The 27,569-nt window shown below is 44.9% G+C and overlaps 1 protein-coding gene across 1 annotated transcript; it reads right to left on the bottom strand.

The window, feature by feature from the left end:
• Positions 1 to 345: 345 nt before the first annotated feature.
• Positions 346 to 25,959, bottom strand: Dtwd2 (DTW domain containing 2). The gene is made up of 6 exons (XM_042672521.1): positions 25,805 to 25,959; positions 21,137 to 21,227; positions 16,814 to 16,908; positions 16,143 to 16,335; positions 9,686 to 9,814; positions 346 to 3,397 (listed from the first exon to the last, which is right to left on the bottom strand). Exons 1-6 carry the CDS (start codon positions 25,957 to 25,959, stop codon positions 3,227 to 3,229), a joined length of 834 nt encoding a protein of 277 aa, XP_042528455.1. The 3' UTR covers positions 346 to 3,226.
• Between the last annotated feature and the right edge of the window lie 1,610 nt (positions 25,960 to 27,569).

The raw sequence follows: 27,569 nt of genomic DNA, 5'->3' as shown, positions 1-27,569 counted from the left end.
CCTGTTCCTTCCAAATTTCAATGTCTACCATCTCTTGAATTCCTTACTTCACTTATCCGGGGACTTTTTAATCCTCTTTGAGGTAACCAATCATTTTTAAAACTAATCTTGTGAATTCATTCACACTTTAACCATTTGAATATCTTTAGATTCCATTACTGAGAGAGATCTTATAAACTTTTGGAGGCGTATGTTGACTTTTTTGTTTTCTAGTTTCTGTTTCAATTTGCACTTAAGATGGAAACCTCCTCCAGTTGTATGCAGATCTTCTTAGTGGATAGCCTTCTCTGAAAGTCCCAGCCCTCAATTCCACTCACAGAAGAGAACAGAGGCAAAACAGATGAATGACGAGACAGAGAAAATAGGTTTTTTTTAATAAATATTTAAAGTGACAAAGTAAAAAATTAGAACCAAGGAGTAAGCTGAAAAAGAGCTCCCTCCCATCTTTTAGATGTTAAGTTGCAAGACACAGAGAGGCTACCAGTACCTGCCACCTTCTCCTTCAAGGATTAGGAAGATGCAAGGCTCCTTGAAGGAGGCACAGACAGAAAAAATAAAAGGCATCTCGGGCACAACCCAAAGGTGCACCTACTGTCCATGTGTCAGGATAGTGCCGTCTCCCTATCCCAGAGCCATTAGCTGAAGATTCTAAGCTGCTCGGTGACATATGACATCACATCACATGTTCCAAACAGTACAAAGCCCACAGATAAAATGCCATCTTGAGTCTTCCATTTCCTGTGAAGTAGAATTATTTTTCATCTTTCTCTACTTAATAATTAATAAAAAGAGGATCAGAAGAGGAAAAACGAAAATTAAGATGTGGAAAACATATAGGATGAAAGTATAATAACAGGAAAAACAAGTACAGAACAAGGCAAACAGTGAACGAGAGAGGCGAGGAAGAGAAAAGGGGGAGAAGGCAGGGAGGAAAGGAGAGAGAAAGGGAGGGCACCGGGCTGTTCAGTATGTCCGGCCACACCCGTCTTCAGCTAAGCCATACAAACCATTCTCACATACACCTGGTCTCTCTCCCTTCCCTGGCTTCCCTCTGCAGCTTGGCCAGCACTTGTCACAAAGGAGACCCTAATGAATCACGACGATTCTAAGAATGACTGCTCATGTCGAGGAGGGGCAGCCTGGGCAGCACTGATGTACCCAAACACTGCCGTTTACACATGAGATGCTTATCTGAGAGGTCTGGCTGTAAGACTTCTCTCCAGGTGAAGCCATGAGAGCACCAGGGACCAAGCTAGGAAGTACAGGAGACGCTCCTCTAGGGTCTGTTGGCTCACTGGCCACCCATGTCCATCCTGCCTTATTGCCAACTTCTAGAGTATGAGCCTGTGGAGCTCACATTCCTTTTCTCTTCTGCTTGAAGCCCCACTGACAGGAACTCTCCTTTACCCTTCCATTTTGCTTTGCAGCCTAGGGTCCCCGTTTCTTTTACCAACCTAAGGCTTAGTATTTCTGGATTCTACCTGGCCACCTCATGATCCACCTTTCCCTGCAGCTACACACTGATGCTCTATTTTAGACTTGCAGAGACAGAAGTGCTAATTGTCCTAATCTGACATCTTGCTTCTATCCAAACAAATTTCCTTAAAGAAAATTTACTAAAATAATAAGTATTAAGCATTTAAGTGTTCAAAAATGCTGTTAGAAGTACATTATTTTTGAAATATAAATGTTGTCACAATTGGATCTTCAAGAAAGCAGTAATGTTAAAAGAAATCTATAAAGTTTAATCTTGACATAAAAATCACTGAAAGATGACTTTACCCATTTGTTGAGAAATGTATTATACGTTATATTAGTTCTCCACTAATATAGAAATAATCATTTGATATTAGGCATTTCAGATTATAAATGAGCTGACCTGTTTTCACTGCAAAAATAAGTCAACAATTGAAGACAGAAATATAAATGTTTAATATTTCAAAATATTTTCTGCATAGTTCTCCTAAACTTTGTTAGTACTCTAGTTACAGCCAGAATCACAGCCGTCAGCATATGCTCATGCTCACACTCCCACCGTTACACAACGCACACTCAAACTCACACTCAAACACATCCACTCTCAATTAAGGTCTAGTATGAGGGATAAATGAGTCTGAAAACATTCAGAAATTGCCACTACTTTATGTTCACGCTACCAATGGCATCCACACATTCATATACCAACAGCATACACACTCGCACACACACAAATACACACTTGTGTCAAGCTTCCTTTTAAATCTGCATATTTAGTTTTTTTCCTTCCGATTTAACACTGGATACAGGAAATTCTAACAGTCATGAACAAAGTCCAAAGCCCCCATTTGTTGCCAAAAAATGTATGTAATGTAGTAAATTTAAGTTGGATGTAAATACACATTACATAAATTTCCTTTACACAAAATCTCTGTAAATATTTTCCCAATGGGGCTGAAGGAATTTGTTTCCTCATATTAAAGTCTTTGCTTATTAAAAAAATATATTTAAATAGACCTACTTACAGATCTGTGCTCTCAAAATAACAGCTTAGTTAGGGAAACCTCAATAAAATCAGCTTACTGCAGTTGAAAAGCCTGTTCAGTGACGACTAAAAAATCTAAACACATCCAAAGCAACTGTAAATGAAAATGTGTGCTATTTCAAAATTGAAGAACTTGGGCAGTTAGCAGAACACAAATCACATTAACAAAGTTCAAGTTTAACCTTTAAACAATTCTAAAGTTTCCTTGTTCCTTTGTACTAGTTTAAGAAATAAATAATTCAAGCTGAACTATTTGATCATCATAATTTTCTTTTGCTACTCACTCCAAACTTAAGTTCATGTACAAGGCTATACACCAATGTAGGACATACTCTACTAGAGATACTCCATCGTCCTAAACACAAACAGAAACAATACTGTTCCAATCAGGTACAGTTTTCTTCATTTTATAAACAAGTGCTTCTAACCATAGCTCAACAACCAATTACACTTTAAATTATGGATTTGGAAAATGTTTTAGAGGCACATCGTTAAACTAATACAGTATCAAATTTTTCTTTTCACCAAAGCAGCAAACCATTTTGCTGTTTTTCATCATTGTTTGGTTTTCTTCCTTCTTAAATAGGATTCATAGCAACCCTCACATTTTTCTTGAGTGTCAAAAGCCCACACATCTTAACTGCATGAAAATGTAACCTGATCTTGCCAGTAAATGACAGGTAAAGCCGCATCCGAACACCTGCACTAAATTTTAACACTGTTCATTAAGAGCTCCATTTTTCTGAGCTTGCGTTTGCTCGTGGGCATTGGCTTGGGGTACAATCCATTTTTCAGAAGATGTTCCTTGCTGAGGCGGATTTGAGCACCATGCTGAAGCTGGAAAGAGCATAAAGCTTGGAGAGGACGAAGCAAAGTCTGTTAAGAAAAAAAATACTAAAAGAGTAGCCATAACACATCATAATGTTCCATCTACATGTTTTCTTCAAAAATAGATGTTTCTTTTAATATCAATATTGTTCAACTGTGAAAAACAGTAAATATTATAAAGTTCATGTAATTATTTATAAATTCACAGGTTACACACCTCTGAATAAATATTAATTTTTCCAAGGAAGCTGGACTGGAAGGAGAACAAAAGGGCTGAGAGCACGGCGCATATTGTAAAGTGCTTGCCTGGCCCTTGCCCTTGGCCCATTCCCCAATACCATTAAGAAGAAAACTGTTGAGCATACAACTTGATACACACTAAATGACAATGCCACCATACAAAGAAAGAAGATGACTCTGAGGCCATGAGGGGCTACATAGGAGAAAGACTAGCTTACAGAATAAAGAAGATTCTCTACAAATAAACTCATTTCTAAAATGAGTGGATTTGGGAAAATCATTGTTTTATAAATCCTTTCATCTGCATGTGCCAAGAGATGGGTTCCAAGGGACCATTAGTACCAACCACTCATGCAAGTAGGACTAAGGTGCTTATCCTGAACATAGCTCAGAACTTTGAAAGTTCCTAAGGTAAATCTTCCCAAGTAGAGGAAGATCTTGCAACATCCTGGTAATTATTACAATACCCTGAATTTTTAAAAATCAACAAATCTAGCTGGGTGCCAATGGCTCATGCCTATAATCCTAGCTATTCAGGAGGCTGAGATCTGAGGATCACAGTTTAAAGCCAACCTGAGCAGAAAAGTCCATGAGACTCTTTTTTTTTTTTTTTTTGGGTCCGGTCGTGGGGCCTGAACTCTGGGCCTGGGCGCTGTCCCTCAGCTCTTCAGCTCAAGGCTAGCACTCTACCACTTGAGCCACAGCGCCACTTCCGGCTTTTTTCTTTTTGCTTATGTGGTGCTGAGGAATCGAACCCAGGGCCTCGAGCATGCAAGGCAAGCGCTCTACCACTGAGCCACCTTCCCAGCCCTCCATGAGACTCTTATCTCCCAAAAAAGAAAAAACACCAGAAAACCCAAAGTGGTCCTATGGCTCAAGTGGTAGAGTGCTAGCCTTGATAGCCTTGAGCTGAAGAGCTGAGGGACAGGGCCCAGGCCCAGAGTTCAAGCCTCCACAATCAACAAAACTAAAACTAAAAATAATAAAAATAAAATAATAAAAATCACCAAATCTGTCCTAGTAGCAGTGGCTCACGCCTGGAATCCTAACTACTCAGGAGGCTGAGATCTGAAGAACACAGCTCAAAGTTACAGCATAGGCAGGTAAGTCCATGAGACTCTTATCTCCAGTTAATCACTTAAAAAAAAAGTCAGAAGTGATGCTCTCACTCAACTGGTAAAGTATTAGCTTTGAGCAACAGAAGCTCAAGGACAATGCCCCGATCCTGAGTTCAAGCCTCAGAACTGGAACAAAAAAGAAAAAAAACTCCCAACAAATTTCAGTTTAAAATTTCTTCTACCAATCTACAGGCAAAAATAAAGAATATGAAGACAGGTCAAAGATCAATGCCCTGTGTTGAAAATCATGGCAATGAACACACGTGATCTTAATTTGCAGAGTACGATGAACTAACCATACATACAAACAGTAAAAAAAAAAAGGCCAGATGTAATGATACATGTAAGGATATATGTAAAGCCAGAGGCTGAGGGAGAGAAACATGAAGCTGAGGCCAGACTTGGGTAAAGGGTAAGTTCAAAGCCATGAGTCCTTGATTCAAAAAAAACAACAAGGCCTGGGACAGCTCAACAGTAGAGCACTTGCCCAGCAGGTACAAGGCCCTGGGACACATCTCCCACAGCTCAAAAAGAAAAGGTACAGGGGCCACAGTGCTGACAGGAAGTGATCAAGGCACAATTCAAACCTACAACTCCTATCATGTTCCTTCCAGGGAGCTACCAAAAACTGGTGTAGAGCAAATGAGGAGGATGAATCAAAAGACTAGTAAGACTACAACGTGCTAAGTTCTGTGTTTTGGGAAGTTCTATGTCTATAGACTGCAGCTGTAAAAATGTGTTGCTCTCATCCGTCATCTGAAGGTTTTTTTATAAGGTTACTGGGTAGAATGTACATTGTAGCTTCCTCTCTAGGAAGGAAAAAAAAAAAACTTATTGTTAAACCAATTGTGTTCCCCAGAGAAACATGCCCATGTTTTTATTACAACTAGATTTTTAACAGGTTGGACTCAGGGTTCACCTACTAAGAAAGCAGATTTTACTATTAACTGGAGGCCCAGTTTTGCCCCCTGAATAATAAGCAACTTGAGATCTTTCATGGTTCATTTCTCCTTGTTTCTGTTTCCCCAACCACCTTTCCAACACCTCCCAAACGACAGAAAACCTGACTGTCAGACATTGCTTTTGCACTTGTACCCACTGTAGCACAGTTACTCCTAGTGGCCCCAGTTATTAGAGCGGCGGATCGAGGCCCCAGTGCTACTCGGGCTTTTATGCCCAGGGGTCTGGACATAAAACCAACAGCAGTGCTGGGGAGACGCCAGGCCCCACCACCACTCTGTATCTTCAACGCTGCGGACTCTTAGACATTACTTTGGACATAAGGTTTTTTGTAAGTCTAAGTTGCCATGACAAGGATCCTTTTTGCTTTTATATATCTGATCACAAAGTACATCCAACTCTGGCAGGAGTAAATACCAGCTTTTAGTGTCATGTCATCAGGGGATGCTTTGGGTTCTATCAAGTAGTGAGAGTTATGAACTGATGAAAGCTATATATGTTGATAGAAAGTCCTTAAACTAGTACTAAGAAAGCTGTCTTAAAAATAAAAAGTTAGTAGTTTTTGGAGAATTTCCTTCTCAACTCTGAAAATATTCACCGTAGATATTTGTAAAACAGAAAATAAGGCACTCTTGGTTAACAGCTGTGTGTTCTGTTACACTGTGACAGTGTATCAATACCTACCACAATGTTGTGACTATAAAACTGGAAGGGGTGCAGCATTAGAAGTTAAGCCCCCATCCAGGCCTCAACCTACTATAGGGCACTAATTATCACTGTAACCACCAGCCGTACCACTCATTATTAGCCCTAATCTTACCACACTCCACCAACTATCACTATAACCACCAGCTCTACCATCACTGGCCCTCAACCTACTATACTCCACCAACTCCACTATAACTATCAGCCTTACCAACCCTAACCTTCAACCTACCACACTCCACCAACAGCCACTATAACCTACCAACACTGAAACTGTTGTTTAGGATTACAGTAAAGATCTAATCCCAACTGTGGAAACAGGAGACATAAATCTTTGGGAGCAGAAGAAAGCAAGTTTTAAATCTACAGACAAAGAAGAGTATATTTTGCCCTCAAATTGACTGAATTTTGACTTTGTGATAATTCGCTGGTCTGGTTCTATGTGATCCAAGAATCTATTATATAAAGAGAAAGGAAAATACAGACTGTACAGAAAGCAACCTTGGCAAAACACTAACTAGCTTCATCTGTTAAACTATCTACATGAGTGTATTTGGTTTTGTGCCCAAAGATGTAAGGAAAAGATGACGACGACTTGTGCTGACGACTTGCACACATGGGAGCAGATGCGAAGGGTAAGGGGGAGGGGAGTCTGAGGTCACTCCTGTTCTGATGACGGCCTGTGCGTGGAGTGGGTAGAAAGGGTAAGGGGGAGGGGGGCCTGAGGTCACTCCTGTTCTGATGATGGTCTGTGCGTGGAGTGGGTAGAAAGGGTAAGGGGGAGGGGAGTCTGAGATAGAAAGGGTAAGGGGGAGGGGGGTCTGAGGTCACTCCTGTTCTGATGACGGCCTGTGCGTGGAGTGGGTAGAAAGGGTAAGGGGGAGGGGGGTCTGAGGTCACTCCTGTTCTGATGACGGCCTGTGCGTGGAGTGGGTAGAAAGGGTAAGGGGGAGGGGGGTCTGAGGTCACTCCTGTTCTGATGACGGCCTGTGCGTGGAGTGGGTAGAAAGGGTAAGGGGGAGGGGGGTCTGAGGTCACTCCTGTTCTGATGATGGTCTGTGCGTGGAGTAGGTAGAAAGGGTTGGGGGAGGGGAGTCTGAGGTCACTCCTGTTCTGATGATGGTCTGTGCGTGGAGTGGGTAGAAAGGGTTGGGGGAGGGGAGTCTGAGGTCACTCCTGTTCTGATGATGGTCTGTGCGTGGAGTGGGTAGAAAGGGTAAGGGGGAGGGGGGTCTGAGGTCACTCCTGTTCTGATGACAGCCTGTGCGTGGAGTGGGTAGAAAGGGTAAGGGGGAGGGGGGTCTGAGGTCACTCCTGTTCTGATGACGGCCTGTGCGTGGAGTGGGTAGAAAGGGTAAGGGGGAGGGGGGGTCTGAGGTCACTCCTGTTCTGATGACGGCCTGTGCGTGGAGTGGGTAGAAAGGGTAAGGGGGAGGGGGGTCTGAGGTCACTCCTGTTCTGATGACGGCCTGTGCGTGGAGTGGGTAGAAAGGGTAAGGGGGAGGGGGGTCTGAGGTCACTCCTGTTCTGATGAAGGCCTGTGCGTGGAGTGGGTAGAAAGGGTAAGGGGGAGGGGAGTCTGAGGTCACTCCTGTTCTGATGATGGTCTGTGCGTGGAGTGGGTAGAAAGGGTAAGGGGGAGGGGAGTCTGAGGTCACTCCTGTTCTGATGATGGTCTGTGGGTGGAGTGGGTAGAAAGGGTAAGGGGGAGGGGGGTCTGAGGTCACTCCTGTTCTGATGAAGGCCTGTGCGTGGAGTGGGTAGAAAGGGTAAGGGGGAGGGGGGTCTGAGGTCACTCCTGTTCTGATGATGGCCTGTGCGTGGAGTGGGTAGAAAGGGTAAGGGGGAGGGGGGTCTGAGGTCACTCCTGTTCTGATGACGGCCTGTGCGTGGAGTGGGTAGAAAGGGTAAGGGGGAGGGGAGTCTGAGATCACTATTTATTTTTCAAAGCAGAGAAGGGAGAAAGCAAAATTGCCTAGACCCAAAACAAAGTCTACTCACATATTTATACACCTAAAAGAAGCCCAGCTGTTTGAAAAGAAGAAAGGTGTCCAGCTCTGACATTCCCCATGCTTAGGGCCAGGGAGAGAAAACAGTTCAATGATGGTTTCTGGCACTTAGCCCTTCTAGTTCTTGAGAGCTTTTAGTTCTCTTTAGGATTAACATCTTGTACTCAGAACTGCATGTTTACCCACTGGGACTTCCTTCAGGGTTGGGCACAGTCTCTATAATACAGTACATAATGTGGAAGGCAGGTGGGTGGCAGGTAGGAAAAGGAGGGAGGGAGAGAGGGTGTGTGTGAGGTGTGTGCATGTATGTGCTGTGGTGTGTCTGTCAGAAGGAGTCTTCTATATCTCCAGTTAGTTATGCTTGTTTTCCTCTAACTTTCTTCTCGGATTATAGTTACCAAACTTTCCAAATTGTTAAAAAAAAACTCTAACAATTTAAGTTTAGCTAGTTTTTCCACTGCTATAAAAAAAAAGCCTGTTACCTATTCCAAAAGATTGATATTATTAGTAAGGTCACTGAAGCAGTATTTTTGCTGATGATTATTAATTATATAAGCAATCATCATATATTCATGGAAACTAACAGAATGTGTGGTGATTGAAGTTCACAACCTTTCCATATTCTGTAGGCATTTCTATCCAAAAAACAAGGATCTATTTTACACTCAAAGCAAGTTTAATTTTAATAAATAGGATGGTACTGTATCTCCTCAAATAAAGGCACCAATGGAAAAAACTAATATTGTTGTAGAATGTTTTAGTTGGACATAAGAGAATACAGACTTCCAAAAAAAGTCAAAAAAGAAAATTCCATGTTATGTTGTGCAATGGCACTTATTACACTATTTGCTCAGAAGTGTCAATATTTAAATAATACAATCTGCAACTCTAATCCAGAAAATACCAAGGAGGAAACAAGATTACAACAGACATAAATTTCTACCTCTTAAGTAACAAATTTTACAAGTTAATCATGTGTAAGTTTCCTAAATAAAATTTAACCAAACTACTCTCCAAAACTGCAATCTCTGTGGGGTGCTGATGACTCACGTCGGTAATCCTAGTTACTCATAAGGGTTCAAAGCTAGCCTATGCAGAAAAATCTGCAAGACTTCTAGTTCCAATTAACCAGCCAAAAAGAAGATGGAATTAAAGGTATGGCTCACGTGGTAGAGCTCTACCCTTAAATGAAAAAAAGTAAAAGACAGCCCCCTGGCCCTGAGTTCAAGCCCAGTACTGGTGTTTAAAACACACACACGCACGTGCGCACACACACACAGAAAACCCCACTACCTTGCACATACCTCCTGTATGTGAATATTCTTCTCTAGGATGGAAAGAGCAACAGCAGCACATTCCAGGGTAGAAAGGCATCTATTAGTGGGTTGCATCCGAATTACATATTGACTGGAAATGTTAGTTTTTAACTGCACCTGAAAAAAAAAGCACAAAAACATAAATAAACCAATTTTCAAATTTTAAGGCCTGTGTTTTATTTAGCTTTTGGGGGCTTGTTTTTTTTATTTTGGATTAGTTGATAGTTTGAGGTTTTTTTGAGACAAGGTCATGCTATGTACTTCAGATTGGCCTCAAACTTGCCTCTCTTTCTGGAATGCTGGGATAAAAATATGCACCACTAAAACTGTGCTTTAAACAGAAATTACTTTCCTCCTAAAATTACCAGTGGTTTATACATATTAAGTATACCAACATCTGTTATCATTTTATTGTTGTAACTGTTTAATATTAAATGACTAGTTACAAATACATATGACAAAGAAAATACTTCCAGAATATATTCAAAGTCCTGTATTTCCAACATGAGAAACTGACAACTCCCTTCCGGTGAGAAAAAGAACGAATATACACTTCACAAATCACGATACATGAACGGCAATTGGTATAGAAGGGCCAGATGGGCTGAGGATCACTGGAACAGTGCTGCATACAGAAGGGCTCAGATGGGCTGAGGATCACTGGAACAGTGCTGCACTCAGTGTTTTCTAGCATGCTCAAGGGCCTGGGCTCACTCACAACACTATGAGGGCCAGCAGGGGACGCTCAAATATCTACTACAAATTAAAACCACAACAGGCTAATATTTCACATCATTAGAGTAGCTAGCATCAGACACTTTTAAGACAAGGAAGAAATAAAACACACACTGAGAATTAAAATGGTATCATCATTTTAGAGAATAATTTTACAATCTTATGTATTTACAGTTTATCATTCCAAAAGTTCTTAATATAAATTGACAGAAATATTTCTGTGTGATAATGGTATAAATACACACAAAAGTATATATCTTAAGTAAAAAGTAGCAGGTTAAGCCAGGCATTGGTGGCTCATACCTGTAATCCCAGCTACTCAGGGGGCTGAGCATTGAGGAGTATGGTTCGAAGCCAGCCCAGGCAGGAAAGCCCATCAGATCTTATTTCCATTAATCACCAAAAAGCCACAAGTGAAGTTATGACTCAAGTGGTAGAGTTGCTAGCCTTAAGCAAACAACTCGGGCAGTGTTCAGGCCACGAGTTCAAGTCCCAGGACCAGAACCAAAAAGAAAAAAAAGTGGTATACTAAACATATTTGCAACAGTTTAGCCTTCTGATTCCTGTTTTAAATTCAATTAAAGTTCAACCAATCTTACACTGATAAAGTCACATTCCACAGTCTAGTCAGAATCACATTTAAAGATATGAGCATAAGCAGAGGGGCCCGCTAGGCACTGAGGAGAATGAACTAAGCAACTCAAGGGCAGCTCTGGGAGTGGGGGAAGGACAGGGAAACAGGGAGCAGCCGACACTAGGCAAAGGGAAAGAAATGTAAATATCACCTGATATGGAAGACATAGTTGTACTGTCAAAGCTCACAGAATTCACAAACTTTATAGACCATGATAATGACAAACTGCCTTGTGAAGATTAAAATGTGTTTGTGACTTGAAGTATCACTATCCCACAATACTGTGAAATGTGAATTTTATGTAATCACCTAATCTCAATAAAAAATATTTTTTAAAAAGATGATTATATCTTAATTTCGATATTTGCTCATAAAATATGAGAACATGTGTGCTGGAAGTCCAGGCAACACTGGCAGTAAGCTATTAAAATCTGACATCCTTTCCTAACTTCCAGTATCCCAAAGCACCCTGAGTCCTTCTGCTTTACCCACCGCAAACCCTCAGCTGCGGCATCCTGTCCCTCCACGCCCCTCTTGCGGTTCTTTCTCTTGATGAGAAACACAGTTCAGCTTGTGCTCTATGCGTAGAGAGTTCTCTACAGTCAGATCTTTTTTTCCTTGGTGGAAGAAAAAGGAAAGGGATGCTGCCTCTAAGTAGGCATTACCAAAGAACGCTGCTTGGTGTGGGCATGCAAACCTTAATGCAGATTTGACTAACAGTTCATGTGGTATGACTCGTCAAAATTTCTTTTTCTAAGTTACTGTTGAGCAGTTGCACAAAGCAGTTACCATTCCACAAAGCAGTTTATGATGTGATGTGTCTAGAGCAGTGTCACCCGTCAACATTCTCTCTAGACGCATTCCTTCCCTTACTGCCTTCTTTGTATGATCTTTACGTTGTTCACAGGAGCTGCCCTTGCACAGAGCAGTTCACGTACAGTGTCTCTCCACCAGTGCCACCTTTCCACCATTCTCACCCACCCCTCCCAACCACCTCTTCAGTAAATACACGGGGAGGTATGCAAATGGGCACAAACCAATTAACTGAAGTATAACAGACTCCATGAAGAGCTCAAACAGTATAATTCTTTAGAAAGACTAAGTCAAAAGCCAGGCACCTGTGGCTCATGCCTGTCATCCTAACTACTCAGGAGGCTGAGATCTGAAGATCACAGTTCAAAGCCAGCGTGGGCAGGAAAGTCAGTGAGACTCTTATCTCCAATAAACCACCAGAAAAAACCAGAAGTGGGGCTGTGGCTCAAGCAGTAGAGCACTTGCCTTGAGCTGAAGAGCTAAGAGATAGCACCTAGGCCCAGAGTTCAAGCCCCACGACCAACGGGAAAGAAAAAAAGAAGACTAAGTCAAAGCCCAAAAAAGTAAGTACCAGGAAATGGGTACTTGCAAGAAGGGGATGGAACCAAGGGGAGAGGGTACATGAATGAGGGGAAAGGGAGAAAGTACAGTCAAGAATTCACCCTACGTACTACAAAACTGAATGCTTGATTGAATTCTCCTTCCCTTCCCTATGGCAGTGCTGCATCCTCTGGGATTTCAGCCTGCTATAGTTTGATATGTCTTACTGAATTCATGTGCTGGACACTTAATCCCCAATGTGACCGTGCTAAGAAAGGGGACCTGGAAGCAGAAGGCTCAGGAACAGTTAACAGTCCTTGTTGTGAAAGGGCTTCTTCCACACAAAGGGGAATGCCACATGGAGATCCGTGAGAACCTCTCTACATTATCCTCTCAGTCCATACTGCCACATCCCAGCCCCTGCCCCAACTCCTCTACACAGTGCCACATGGAGGTCCGTGAAGACCTTGTCCTCTTACATACCGCCACATCCCAGGCCCTGCCCCAGCTCCTCTACACAGTGCCACATGGAGGTCCGAACTCCTCTACACATAACGCACATGGAGGTCCGTGAAGACCTTCTCCTCTTACATACCGCTGCCGCATCCCAGCTCCTCCTACCCCATACTCCTCTATACATAGGGGAGTGCCACAGGGAGGTCCATGAGAACATTTCTACATTATCCCCTATGTATTGCTGTACCAAAATCCTATCTCATACTCTTCTATCACCTAGAATCACACATCAAAAGGAAGCCACCTTATTTAATGTCACTCAGTTTGTCTATGTACACAGGACCTATAGGCTCAGAGAGCAGCTCTGTGGTATATGAGGAAGGGTACAAGAGCCAGAAAGGAGGTATGGACATATTCTGTCAACACAACAACCAATGATATGCCAAGGTCAAAAGGCAAAATCACAGCTACAAAGGCCTCTGGCCTTGGCTTCACATTAAGCTGAGGTCTTGTGATGCGATATGGTTATCTCTCTGATGAAAAACACATGTACTGGGAAGAACCGAAGTCATTAACAAGCACTAAGCAGAACAAGTTATTCAGAACCCACTACTCAATGAGGCTATGCTACACCATGCTAGTCCAGAATCTTTTACACTATTAACTCTGGTGGGGAAAAAAATACTATTTAAAGTGTCTTCTGAAAGTAAAGCAACTTCCAATACTGAGAATACATTTTTTTTAAGTTTTTAAAAAGCAAGGGTAGGGGGGCTGGGAAGGTGGCTCAGTGGTAGAGTGCTTACCTTGCATGTTCAAGGCCCTGGGGGTTCGATTCCTCAGCACCACATAAGCAAAAAAGAAAAAAGCCGGAAGTGGCGCTGTGGCTCAAGTGGTAGAGCACTAGCCTTGAGCTGAAGAGCTGAGGGACAGTGCCCAGGCCCAGAGTTCAGGCCCCACGACCGGACCCAAAAAAAAAAACAAAAAAAAAAAACTGGGGAATAAAGACACACTTAAAAAAAAAAAAGCAAGGGTAGGGCTGGGAAGGTGACTCAGTGGTAGAGTGCTTGCCTTGCATGCTCAAGGCCCTGGGTTCGATTCCTCAGCACCACATAAGCAAAAAGAAAAAAGCCGGAAGTGGCGCTGTGGCTCAAGTGGTAGAGCGCTAGCCTTGAGCTGAAGAGCTGAGGGACAGCGCCCAGGCCCAGAGTTCAGGCCCCACGACCGGACCCAAAAAAAAAAAAAAGCAAGGGTAAATTTGGCAATAGAACAGACATACAACATAAACCACTCTGTAACAGCTCTATGTGGACACAGGACAGTAACTTGGTCCATGAGTGCTCTCTATGGTGCTCTCTGGTCACCAAGGGAAACACTAAGCCTTAGTAAATGGATTAAAAGCAGCAAAGCAAAACTATGCAAGTACTGCATGAAAATGTATTTGCAAAGAAAGCCAGGGGCCTCTACAAACATTTCCTCACTCATCTTGGATTTATTCCTAGCAAACGTCCAGAGCCTCATAGGAAAGACTCCTCTGAGGGAAAAGATTCACTGCCAAATGGTCTGAGTTATTAGAATTCCAAATTAAAAGGAACCAAGTTAGCAGGTTTGCATTACTATACTTCCATTCCTCAATTATGTTTAGTATGAAATTTACATATGGTTACTCATTATTAGGAGAAAAATATGGTTCTTTTTTATCGATAAAGAAAGCAATGCTCTGGATTAAATTCTGATTTTTCTATCTTTTCTACCATTTTTCTCTCATGAATTTATACTACTATAGACTAAATAAATGTACAAAATTAAGAACAAAACCTAAGACAAGTCAATTTTTTAAAAAGTGATGGGTTTGTGTATATTAAGAGTAAGGTAAGAAACACATAACAAACCACATTTAGAAATAAGACTTAACCAGCTAGGTGTGCTATAATACCAAATACTTAGCAAGCAGAAACAGAAGGATGCTAGTTAAGACCAGTCTGGGCACAGATGGCAAGATCTTGTCCAAAACAAAGTAAAAGGGCAAAAGGACAGGGCAGAGCTCAAGGGGTAGAATACTTCCCGGGCAAGTACTTGTGCTCTACTGGCACAAGGTAAGGGAAGAGGGGGAAGAGGGAGAGGAGAGGGAGAAGGGAGGAAGAGAGAAGGAAGAAAACCTAAAAGATTATATTTTAAAGGCTAATAAACTTCCCCAGGCATCGTGGCATATACCTGTAGTCCCAGCAAACAACTTTTTGAATCTTCATGAAAAACGTGTGTTTATTGTGTGTGTGTGTATGTATGTGATTTAGAAATAAGAAAAAAACATACAGGAAAAAATTAAAATAATTATGTAAAGATGTATTTTAGTATACACCAGCCAATGTGCTAACTTAGAAAAAAGAGAATTCCTAGGAAATATATGAGCTATTAAAATGGGTCAAATGCAAGTAGAAAGCTTGAGACATATATTCTATAAAAGTCTGGAAGGAGCCGGGCACCAGTGGCTCATGCCTGTAATCCTAGCTACTCAGCAGGCGATCTGAGGATCGTGGTTCAAAGCCAGCCTGGGCAGGAAAGTCCGTGAAACTCTTATCTCCAATAAACCACTCGAAAACCAGAAGTGGCGCTGTGGCTCAAGCGGTAGAGCGCTTGCCTTGAGCTGAGGAGCTGAGGGACAGCTCCCAGGTCGAGTTCAAGCTCCAAGACCAACCCAAAAAAAAAAAAAAAAAAAAAGTCTGGAAGGATTAAAATGTCATCTTTAAAGTGACCAGGACCAGAAATTTTTACCAATGAATTCCAGCTAAGGAATTATTTACAAAAATATTTAAATTATTCTAGGCCACAGAGAAATATTAAAATCTTGTGAATCTAGGATTACCTTAGCCTCTAAACTTAACAATTAAAGTACAAAAAATAGTATGTTATAATTCAGTTACGTTAAGTAATATATAAACTTCAGCTATGTATCAAAACATTTTGGTAGTCTGAAGAATGTATTCCAGAAACAAGAATGGTTCAATACTAGGACACAGATTATAACTAACTGCATGGATGAACTTTAGGATTAGCCACAAGTAATACCAAAAAGTTTAATGGTTCCAAATAAGAATTAGGTAATTTAGTAGCTAAGTATTTAAATATAAAACTTTTTCATAACAGCATTAGTACACAAAGGTAACCTTGCGACTGTAAATATACGTGTATTTATGTATAAATACAGAACACATATCCTACACCCAGTCAAGTACACATGGCACACAAGTCTATGCACACATGCCGGCTTACCTGTTTGGGAAGTCGGAACAGGGAATTCTTATAGAAGATGTCCTTGGCCTGGCTCCAGGTGCCATCGATGATGACAAGTGTGGAAGGGTAAACAGGGGAACTTGACAGAAATTCTTCCAAATCGGTAGCTTCAGCCCCTGGATATAATATTAATGTTCCAGACTTCTGGCAAACAGTTGAAAGCTCAACATCTCTAAAAAATTGTTTTTTGTAAGTACATCTTTATTAGGTTGAGGAGAAAACAGAAGTTTCATTATGCTTACTAAATCCCTAATAAAAGTCTCCCTCCCCCAACCTTGCCATGCACCAGTGGCTCACGCCTATAATCCTAACTGCTCAGGCAGCTCAGATATGAGGACCATGGTTCAAAGCCAGCCAGGCCAGAAAAGTCCATGAGACTCTCATCTCCAATTCATCACAGAAAACACTGGAGGTGGCATTGTGGTTCGAGTGGTACAGTGCTAGCCTTGCAAAAGGAGCTCAGGACAGTGCCCAGGCCCAGAGTTCAAGCCCAAGGACTTCCCCCTCCCCCCCCCAAAAAAACAACCCTCTGTTAAGTCATCTGTCTAAGCTGATACACTGACAAGTCTCTGCTGACCGACCGTCACTCGTCACTCATCGCTGTCCCCACCCAGGCCTCGGGCCCCGCTGCAGTGAGAGTCTTCGGTTACCTTTCTCCACTGAAGCGACGGCCAACCTTCACTGTGCACTTGTCCTGGGGGAGGCAGGCCACCAGCAGAGGGACTGTGCGCAGCACCTTGCTCTCCTTTGAAGAAAATGTGGTAGGACGTGACTTTTATGACAAGGTTCAGCATGTAGCTAAGTGGCAAGGTCCTGAGTACTAAAAACTTAAAGACTCTGATGGCGAGTAGTTGATGTAGAACTTTATGTATAACTTTCACAGTAAAATACTGGGTAAGGCTTCCCTGACTTATTAATGCTAAACATAATGCAAGAATGACGTTTTAGCATATGCTTACAGTTTACTGATACATTAAGGGAGCATTAATCTACATAGTGGCTAGGATTATAAAAACATAAATTTGTGTCTGACTACACTGAATCAGATTCTGACAAGCTTTTTATTTAAAAAACAATTACATTTTGTACTACATCAGATTAAAGATAATTGCCTAGATCGTTATACCCAAAAAGTAAGAAGCTGCTCAAAAAGCAAAATAATGAGCATGTCAAAGACAGATGCAAATTTTGGCCCAATGGCCAAATGGTATGATTTCAGTAACAAAGAAGTGACACAGTATTAGACTATAACCCAAAATATAAAAGGATCCAAAGTAATACAAATAGTTACATCAGTAAGTGGGGTGAAGGATGGCATTTTCCACCTGGGACAATTCTAAGCAATGAACATTCACACCCTTTACTCCAGAAGGGAGGCTGACTCTCACCTCTCCCTGGGTGAGGTTGGACTTATGGTGCCCCAAAGAATACAGAGTACAATAGCTCTGGAGCAGAGAAATCTGGTGACTACTTCTGAGAATTCCATTAGTTTAACTACAATCAGTGGTTTTCAACATCCTAGCTTCCATACTAGGAATAACTTTTCTTTTACAAGTTCATCTTTAATCCTCAGAGCCAGGTATCAAGGGCATGTGAGTTTTAGAATACTTTCCACTTTCACACTTCTTACCATGACTGTGAGACTCAGACAGAGGCTCACTTACCAACCTATTTTTGTGAGTGTGTCTGTGTCGGTTATGGGGCTTGAACTCAGGGCCTGGGCACTGTCCCTAAGCTCTTTTGCTCAAAGCTAGCTCTCTACCATTGATCCACAGCTCCACTTCCAATTTTCTGATGGTTAATGTGAGGTAAGAGTCTCACTGACTTTCCTACCTGGGCTGGTTTTAAACCACAATCCTTAGATCTAAACTTCCTGAGTAGCTAGGATTACAGGTGTGAGCCACCAGCCCAGGCTTACATTTTCTTGATTTATCAATTTTAGATTTTTTTTACAAACTATAAATTATCATTGCCATAATAGCTGACATTTTATAATACACATGATTGTAAGTGAGATACAGCAATAGGAATAGGTTCATACAATATTTGCAGTTAGACAGCAAAGAACTGTATCTCTTATTGTGTTCATTTTACTGAGGAGAAGACTGAAGTTCAGAGGTTACAGAGCTGTGAGGATGTGACCTCAGGCAGTGAGGAGCCTCATTCTTAACTCCTACCCTGAGCTGTAGTCACAGCACCTCACAGAAGGTTAAGGGTCTGGTATTCTCCTACACCGTTTATTCTCATGCTTCATACCTTTTCAGCTAAAGCAGTGAACACTTCATACCACTGTGGATAAACGTGCCCTTTCACAAAGGCCAAACAGCTGGAGACGAGAGTTTCTGCACATGTGTATCCACTCTGTGAGGTGCTCCACCAGCGGCCTGTCAGCTTCTTCCCCGCAGCTGCCCTCACAGCCTGCGCACACCACCTCACATCCCTTCTTTATGGGAGGTTATGAAACCACCACACCGTCTGTGCACCAGTGTGCACAAGCAGGATAGAATTATTGAGCTAGATGTAAACCAGAAAGTCCTTTCAATAAGGGAAAACGATGAAGATGTACTCTTTTCACATCGCGTGTACTTGTTTATACAAAACTGCAGCACGTACATTTTTGGATGATCAACTAAACTGTGGATTTACCATAGATGTTTAAAAAATAAAAAAAGAGAAACACATTCTGAAAATTTTAAAGTCATCACAAATCAATGAAAATACCACCTGAACAGCCATCTTATATCTAGGACCACACAATAAGGAGAAGACAAAATACTATGTACACCATAAAATAAAAACAGTATTCACCATCAAAACTGCAGAGAAAGCCAAGGACCAGTGCTTCATGTCTATAATCCTAGCTACTCTGGAGGCTGAGATCTGAGAACTGCAGTTCAAAGCCAGGCCAGGCAAGAAAGCAAGAAGTAGAGCTGTGGCTCAAGTGGTACAGGGCCAACCTTGGGCAAAAGAGCTCAGAGACAGTGCCCAGCCCGAGTTCAAGCCCAGGAGCAGCGCGCGCGCGCGCACACACACGCACGCGCGCGCGCACACACACACACACACACACACGCCCTGCTGTAGCCAGCAAACTATTATCTTATGGAAATTTGAACACACAATGTTGTAAGTTTAAATCGAGTAAAATAATTCTAGCAACCAAACTGCCAGACTCCTGACAAAAAATATAGTTGTTAAGTCTGGAAAACAGGTTTCCCAACAGAGTATTTAATACTCTGCAACAAAACAAGGAATATTTCATGGTTTGAAGAAAGGTTAATTTCTTAGCTCTGAAAGTAATATAGACTCTGAACTTAAAAAAATAAATAAAACTACCGCCCAATAGTGGCTCACACTTGTAATCCTCGCTACTCAGGAGGCTGAGCTGTAAGGGTTGCAGTTTGAAGCCAGCCCAGCCAATAAAGTCCTGAGACTCTAATCTCCAATTAACCACCAGAAAACAGAAGTGGAGCTGTGGCTCAAAGTAGTAGAGCACTAGCCTACCTTGAGCAAAAAGCTCAGGGAAAGCCGGGCGCCAGTGCCTCATGCCTGTCATCCTAGCTACAGAGGAGGCTGAGATCTGAGCATCACAGTTCAAAGCCAGCCCGGGCAGTAAAGTCCGTGAGACTCTTATCTCCAATAAACCACTAGTAAACCAAAGTGGTACTGTGGCTCAAGCGGTAGAGCACTCGCCTTGAGCTAAAGAGCACAGGGACAGCGCCCAAGCCCAGAGGTTCAAGCCCCACTACCGACAAAAAAAAAAACTCAGGGAGGGGCTGGGAAGGTGGCTCAGTGGTAGAGCACTTGCCTTGCATGCATGAGGCCCTGGGTTCGATTCCTCAGCACCACATAAGCAAAAAAAAAAAGAAAAAAGCCAGAAGTGGCGCTGTGGCTCAAGTGGTAGAGCGCTAGCCTTTAGCTGAAGAGCTGAGGGACAGCACCCAGGCCCAGAGTTCAGACCCCACGACCAGACCCAAAAAAAAAAAAAAGCTCAGAGATAGCGTCCAGGCCATAAATTCAAGCCCCATGAACAACAAAAAAATATATACTATGTAATATACACATACTACATTTTATTCCTTTTCCTAAAACCAATTTGAATATAAAATTTAAGTTCCTAAATACTAAAAATATCTAACCACTAAGTCCGTTTTATATCATGTATTGATTAGCTTTGTAGTAATTCTAATTTATAGTTTCTGAAGACTTCCATCCTCCGCTCATCTGATCAAAACTTACAGAAACATAGACACTGGAATATGTACAATTAAATAGAAGAGTAAAAAATTACTTTACATTTTCACATGTAACATATATCATAAAATATACATACTTGTTCCATTCATGTAAGAGAGCAGAAATTTACTTACTTTTTGAGACTAAACATCAAAATGTAGAAACGACTTCTTCTTTAGCAAGAAAACCCACCAAGCAACATAGGCTACAACCAAAATTTGCAAAGCAATGATTTTCTTAGGTTTTTTTTGGTCAGTCATGGGGCTTGAACTCTGGGCCTGGACGCTGTCCCTCAGCTCTTCAGCTCAAGGCTGATGTCCTACCACTTGCGCCACAGCGCCACTTCCGGTTTTCTGGTGGTTCATTGGAAATAAGAGTCTCACAGACTTTTCTGCCCAGGCTGGCTTTGAACCTCCATCCTCAGATCTCAGCCTTCTGAGTAGGTAGGATTACAGGTGTGAGCCACCGGTGCCCGGCTCTTAGCTCTTTATTCATAAAGCTGCATCTTTGCATCATATAAAATTATTGAAGCTCTAAACGTCTACATTATTCATAATTCTTGTTAAATCTTATATCTCTAAGAACATCTGAGTATCTTATAATATGTAAAAATTTTTCCTCAGAGGAAATGTAAGGAATGCTAACGAGCTGCGGGGTGAACACACTTACCTGTGTGCTTCCTTCTGTGTATTTATTCTCTATGTGACACCCCACCGTATCATTTATAAAATTGAACTCACCTCTGCTGGATGCTGAATTATGTACAGGTGAGTGGAGATGCTGAGAGGATGTGCTGGGAGAAATGGACACAAACACACCTTAAGAGGCCGGCTGAAGAGTAAGAAAAAGAAGAAACTTGTAAGCTGTAAAATACAATGGCAAAACAACATCCATATATGGCCCAAGATGGTCAACTCAAACTCAGTACTTACTACCTTCACTCACTGGCTGGTGTTCCAGCAACTGACCACACCTCCAATGCCCAAAACACTAGCCTGGCACTTGAACATAATTCAACTTCATTAAAGAAGTTTGACAAATGAATTCTTTCAAAATGAAACACCAAGAAGAAATGTCATCAATCACACTTCAGACATAAAAATGTAGGAAGCTGCCTTCCTAGTGTGGCCTTTGTAGGATTCCACAGTGGCCTGCGCGGCCAGAGCCAAAGGTGCACAAGGTGCCGGGCAGCTCATCAACCTCACCTTCCGATATTTACAAAGTAGACCTGGAATTCAGATGCAGCTCTGGGCTTGTAGTCAGATCTGTCTCGAAATAAAGAGCTCGTATCAATAAGAAGCTCGGTGGGCTGGGTAAGTAACTCTCAATAAGAAGCTCGGTGGGCTGGGTAAGTAACTCTCAATAAGAAGCTCGGTGGGCTGGGTAAGTAACTCTCAATAAGAAGCTCGGTGGGCTGGGTTAAGTAACTCTGTGACGGAGCACTTGTTTAGTCTGCACAAGGCCTGGGTTCAATCTCCAATACAGAAAGAAAAGAATGAAAGAGAGGGAGGGAAGAAAGGGAGGGAAAAGAGGCAGGGAGAGGGATTAAAAAAAGAAGGGAAGAAAAAAAAAGGAAGAGGGAGAAGGAGAAAAAGAAATCTGGCAATTCCCCTATATCATTAGAAGTTGCAGAGATGTTAGAATGTAATTGCCACCTAAAGTAGTCTAACTAAATTCAGCCATCGGTTAAGACAAAGAGTTTATCATCTGTGTGAAGAAGCGGAAACAGTGGCCACTACTTACATTTGCCCAGAACTATATCCACAATATGCACTACTCACTTGTTTCCCCCTTTGGAATTTTTTAACTTTGTGGGGTTTTTTGTTGTTGTTTTTCTGGTCCTGGGGCTTGAACAGCATGTGGGTGCTGTCCCTGAGCTTCTTTTGCTCAAGGTGCGCTCTACCACTGGAGCCACAGCGCCACTTCCAGTTCTTTTGAGTAGTTTACTGGGGATAACTGTCTCTGACTTGGAACTATATCCTTAGATCTCAGCCTCCTGAGTAGCTAGGCCGTACAGGTGTGAGCCACGTAGGCCTAGAGACTTTATGGCTTTATCTTGCTTTTTCATAGTTTCTATTTGTTTGTTTATTTGAGACAGAGTCTCACTAGGTAGTCCAGACTGGGCTTTAAACTCTACCTGCTCACCTCCCAAGGTATGCATTGCCATGCCTGGCTTTTTTTACTATGGTACACAGCACAGGATTAAGACTAAATTTTAGAAACACACTTCATTTTCTTGTCCTTAAAGGAGTCCCAAATCCCTTTCTCCATTTACTTCACTGCACTGTTCCCGCCTCCCCCACAATCTTTCCAATATGCTTTCAAAAGTAACATAAACTCAGTAAAGAGAAACATCAATTCCTAGCAGTGCTTCCTCAACTCTTCTCTTCCAGCTGCAAAGTTAAGGAGCCACCAAGCGAATGAGGATTGAACACAAGCAGGTGGAAGTTTCTGAAGAGAGAGACCTCACACACAACAGTCCTTAAAACTGCTCATCTCAAGACAAGCAGACATCGTCTGGCAAAAGGAAAAGGAAAGCAAGCTATGGATTAAAAAGTGTAAAGAAATGACTGCCCTGCGTCTCAAGAACTTCCGTATGCCAAGTAAAAATAAAGACAGTCACACTGATCGTTTATATAGCTCATTATTATGTGTTGTAGCAAAACAGAAAACCTAGAGTACCTCTGCCTCTTAAGAGTACCTGGCCTTGATATGCTGCAAAAAGCACAACTTAAAATCACTGACCACCTTACGTATTAAATGAAAATATACGAGTAAAAGTACTTTGCAACTTGTGAATTCTCTTTAGATAACAAATTTTAAACAAGATTTCTTGAATATATTATCTACACCCATAAGGACCAGAACTGTGAATTATTAATTTAGGGCAAATAAACTTACAGAATTAATGTGCTTTGATGTTCTTGGAAGAAACTTCTATCAGAGGATTATAATATCATATTTTTCTTGGGGAAAATAAACCAGACATTTAGAAAGTTCTACAAATTCTAATGGAGACTTGAGATTAAAGAAAACTTCCCTCATTGTCATCTATGCTCAACTTTGAACATATGACCAGCCTGCACAGTGATTTAGATCACTTAGTTTTGCACGGGTAGGAGTGAAGTGCTTCAAAGAAGAAACATTCTCTTTAAATAGGAAAGAACAACTTAAAATCTTTCTCTTAAGAATATATTCTTGAAATGCAAAAAAAAGGTCATTTTCAGAATCCTTAAGTTTTCACTCTAAAAAATACCCAATAATTGATTGATTTCAAGTTTACAGAAAGTTTGTGTGATAATATTAAATGTTGCCACCAGTTCAACAGTTACAACGGTTCCAAACTGACTGTCCTGAGAAGAACCATTTTTCACACCTCCCTACAACACTGGTTATCACTCAGACCAGCCACAAGGGTATTCGTGTGACCCCGGATGGAGACACCAGCACTTGTGCAAGGCTGGCACATGCACTGCGCTGACCACACATGGGCTAAGCAGAATGACTGCAAGCTGTGCAGACCTGTAGACCATGCTGTCTACACACACAGCCAGAACTCAGCTGAGAAGCCACTAGCTCCCCAAACATCTCCCACTCTCAACAGCAGAAACCTGAATTTTTGTAGAGTAGTTTTGATTCTTAGCTTTTTGCCACTAATTTAAAGGCTGGTATGAAACATTCATAATTGGGCAGAATGACTCACACCTGTAACCCTAACTACTCAGAAGGCTGAGATCTGAAAGCTCAGTTCAAAGCCAGTCCAGACAGAGAAGTTCATGAGACTCATCTCCAATTAACTACCAAAAAAGCCAGAAGTAGAACTGGTATTCAAGTGCTAGTGATAGACTTGAGCAGAAAAGCTCAAGGACAATACTGAGGCCCTGAGTTCAAGCCCCAGGACCAGCACAAAAAAAGGAAGGAAGGAAGGAAGGAAGGGAGGGGGGGAGGGGAGGAGGGGGGAGAGGGAGGGGGGAGGGAGGAAATTGATTTATGGGCTACAATAAAAGTCAAAAAAAAAAAAAAACTAACCAATATCAACAACTCTAGAAATGCACTGCAATAAAAATAAATATAGAATATCAAGTACCTGGGCCTGGGCCTGAGAAGTCAAATTGAGTTTGCATTTCCTGAATAAACCTAATTCTAAAACTCTGTAGGCAGTAGCAATTACACTAATGTGTTCAAGAAAATGTTCGAGTAAATGGCCAAATAATTGTAACTTACTGATCTCACAAATCTAAGAATGCGTTTTAAAAACTATAAGCTCAAAAAACAACCTGTAGCTGGGAAGGTGGCTCAGTGGTAGAGCACTTGCCTTGCATGCCTGAGGCCCTGGGTTCGATTCCTCAGCACCACATAAGCAAAAAGAAAAAAAAGCCGGAAGTGGTGCTGTAGCTCAAGTGGTAGAGCACTAGCCTTGAGCTGAAGAGCTGAGGGACAGCGCCCAGGCCCAGAGTTCAGGCCCCACGACCGGACCCAAAAAAAAAAAAAAAAAAAGCCTGTAAGCACAAATGTAAAGTTACCAGCAAATATAAAATTCAGCAGCTGAATGAAATAAATTATAAAAAGCCACAAAATACTGTATGTTAGGTAGAACTGTATGCTACCAAGTTAAAACAAGATACGTACCATACCAAGGAGGAGGCTACCGTTATTTTTTTAATATAAGTATTTGTTAAATAGGGTGTGAATTACTTTTTTTGTTGGTTGTGGGATCTGAACTCTGGGCCTGGGCGCTGTCCCTCAGCTCTTCAGCTCAAGGCTAGCGCTCTACCACTTGAGCCACAGCGCCACTTCCGGCTTTTTCTTTTTGCTTATGTGGTGTTGAGGAATCGAACCCAGGGCCTCAGGCATGCGAGGCAAGCGCTCTACCACTGAGCCACCTTCCCAGCCCCTGAATTGCTTTTTAAAAAGCTATATACAGTCTTTTTATTTTCTTTTATTCAGTCATGGGGCTTGAACTCTGGGCCTGGGCGCCATCCCTGAGCTTCACTGTTCGAGGCCAGCGCTCTACCACCTGAGCCACAGCGCCACTTCCGGCTTTCTGGTGGTTCATTGGAGATAGGAGTCTCACGGGGACTTTCCTGCCCGGGCTGGCTTTGAACCGCGATCCTCAGATCTCAGCCTCCTGAGGAGCTGGGCTGACAGGCGTGAGCCGCCGGCGCCCGGCTGGGGTTTGGTTTCTTGAGGGTCTCGCGTGCGCCCCCACCCCGCCGCTCCCCCCGCTCCCCCGTCCCCCCCCCCCCGCCGCCCGCCCCCCCGCCGTCCCCCCCCCCCCGCCGCGCAGGCGCAGGTGAGCGGCTCCGTGAGGGGCCGCCGCGTCCCGCCGTCCGCCCCCCCCCGCCGCGCAGGCGCAGGTGAGCGGCTCCGTGAGGGGCCGCCGCGTCCCGCCGCCCGCCCGCGCTCACCCGCAGCGGCCGCACTCCGGCCTCCGCTCCGCGGGCTCCGCCGGCAGCGCCCACAGCCCGGCCGCGCCGGCGCAGGCGCCCGCCGCCTCCGCGTCCTGAGGAGCCGCCGTCCGCTCGGCCCCGGGAGGCCGCGCGCCGGGGCGCGGCGGCTCCATGGCCCGGCAGGGAGGCTCCGCGACCGCCGGGGGGCGCCAGCGCCGAGCGACCCGCCGCCCGCGCCGCGCGCACGCCACGCACGCCACGCGCGCCACGCGCGGGAGGGGCGGGGCCTCGGCCCGGCACCGCCCACCGCGGAGCGGACCCGGTCGAGGCCCGCCGGGGCCGGAAGTCCGGACCCGCGGAGGGCCGCGGGCGGGGCCTCAGCCGGAAGTCCGGTCGCGGCGTCCCCGCCGCCGCCGCGCTGGCCGCGGTTTCCCTCGCGCGCGAGTTGCGGAGAGCGCCGTGGGTGTGCCTTGCACGAACGCTCCCGCCCGGGAGGGTCACAGTCAGGCCCGAGCGCTCGCTCTGAGCTCCCAGCGGCGGCCGCCGGGGTCCGCTGCCACCGGAAGTGGGCGGGAACGGCCTGCGCCCGCCCCGCGGACCGGCCGAGGGGGAGGTCGTCGGGAGGACCGGCTCGGGGGTCGGGGGGAAGCCGGGACCCCCAGCCGGACCCCCCCAGCCAGACACCCCCAGCCGGGCACACCCAGCCGGACACCCCCAGCCGGACACCCCAGCCGGACACCCCCAGCCGGACACCCCAGCCGGACGCCCCAGCTGGACACCCCCACCCGGACGCCCCAGCCGGACACCCCCAGGCAGACCCCCCAGCCGGACACCCCCAACCGGACACCCCCCAGCCGGACACCCCCAGCCGGACACCCCCTCCCCCAGCCGGACACCCCCCAGCCAGACCCCTCCCCCAGCCGGACACCCCAGCTGGACACCCCAGCCGGACACCCCCAGCCGGACACCCCCTCCAGCCAGACCCCTCAGCTGGACCCCCCAGCCGGGCCCCCCCCAGCCGGACACCCCCCAGCCGGGCCCCCCCCAGCCGGACACCCCCCAGCCGGACACCCCAGCCGGACACCCCCCAGCCGGGCCCCCCCCAGCCGGACACCCCCCAGCCGGGCCCCCCCCAGCCGGACACCCCCCAGCCGGGCCCGGGAGCTGCCCGGACGTTAGACTGGCGGGGAAGCGAGGGAGGCGCTGGGCCCGGCCTGTGCCGAGGCCCCGAGGGCGATCGCTGGGAAGAACAGAGGGGGAACCCCGGAACCCCCCGGGCAGGGCGGCCCCGAGGTCACGGGCCGGAGCTCACCCCCGCGCCGGTCTCTCCGCAGGTGCCACGTTCACCCCGGGAGACCCGGCCCTCCGCGGAGAGACCGCCCGGTGCCGGGTCGCGGCGCCCAGCCTGCCGGCAGGCGGGAGAGGCCCGAAGTCTGCGGGGAGGATCGGGGAAGAAATGGAGTGAGGCGGGTCAGACCTTGGAAGCTCGCTCTGAAGTGAGCCCGGCCGCAGCCCGGGAGCCCGCCAGCCCGGGGGCCCGCCAGCACGCCCTGCAGGCCCGGGAGCCCGCAGCCCGGGGGCCGCCAGCACGCCCTGCAGGCTCGGTAGCCCGGGAACCCGCCAGCACGCCCTGCAGGCCCGGGAGCACGCCAGCCCGGGGGCCCGCCAGCACGCCCTGCAGGCCCGGGAGCCCGGGGGCCGCCAGCACGCCCTGCAGGCCCGGGAGCACGCCAGCCCGGGGGCCCGCCAGCACGCCCTGCAGGCCCGGGAGCACGCCAGCCCG

The sequence above is a fragment of the Dipodomys spectabilis genome, unplaced genomic scaffold (assembly GCF_019054845.1).
Source record: "Dipodomys spectabilis isolate Male_0828 unplaced genomic scaffold, ASM1905484v1 ptg000714l, whole genome shotgun sequence".
Lineage (NCBI taxonomy): Eukaryota > Metazoa > Chordata > Mammalia > Rodentia > Heteromyidae > Dipodomys > Dipodomys spectabilis.
Note: the sequence above shows the minus strand (reverse complement) of the source record. Positions and strands in the feature narration are given on the sequence as shown.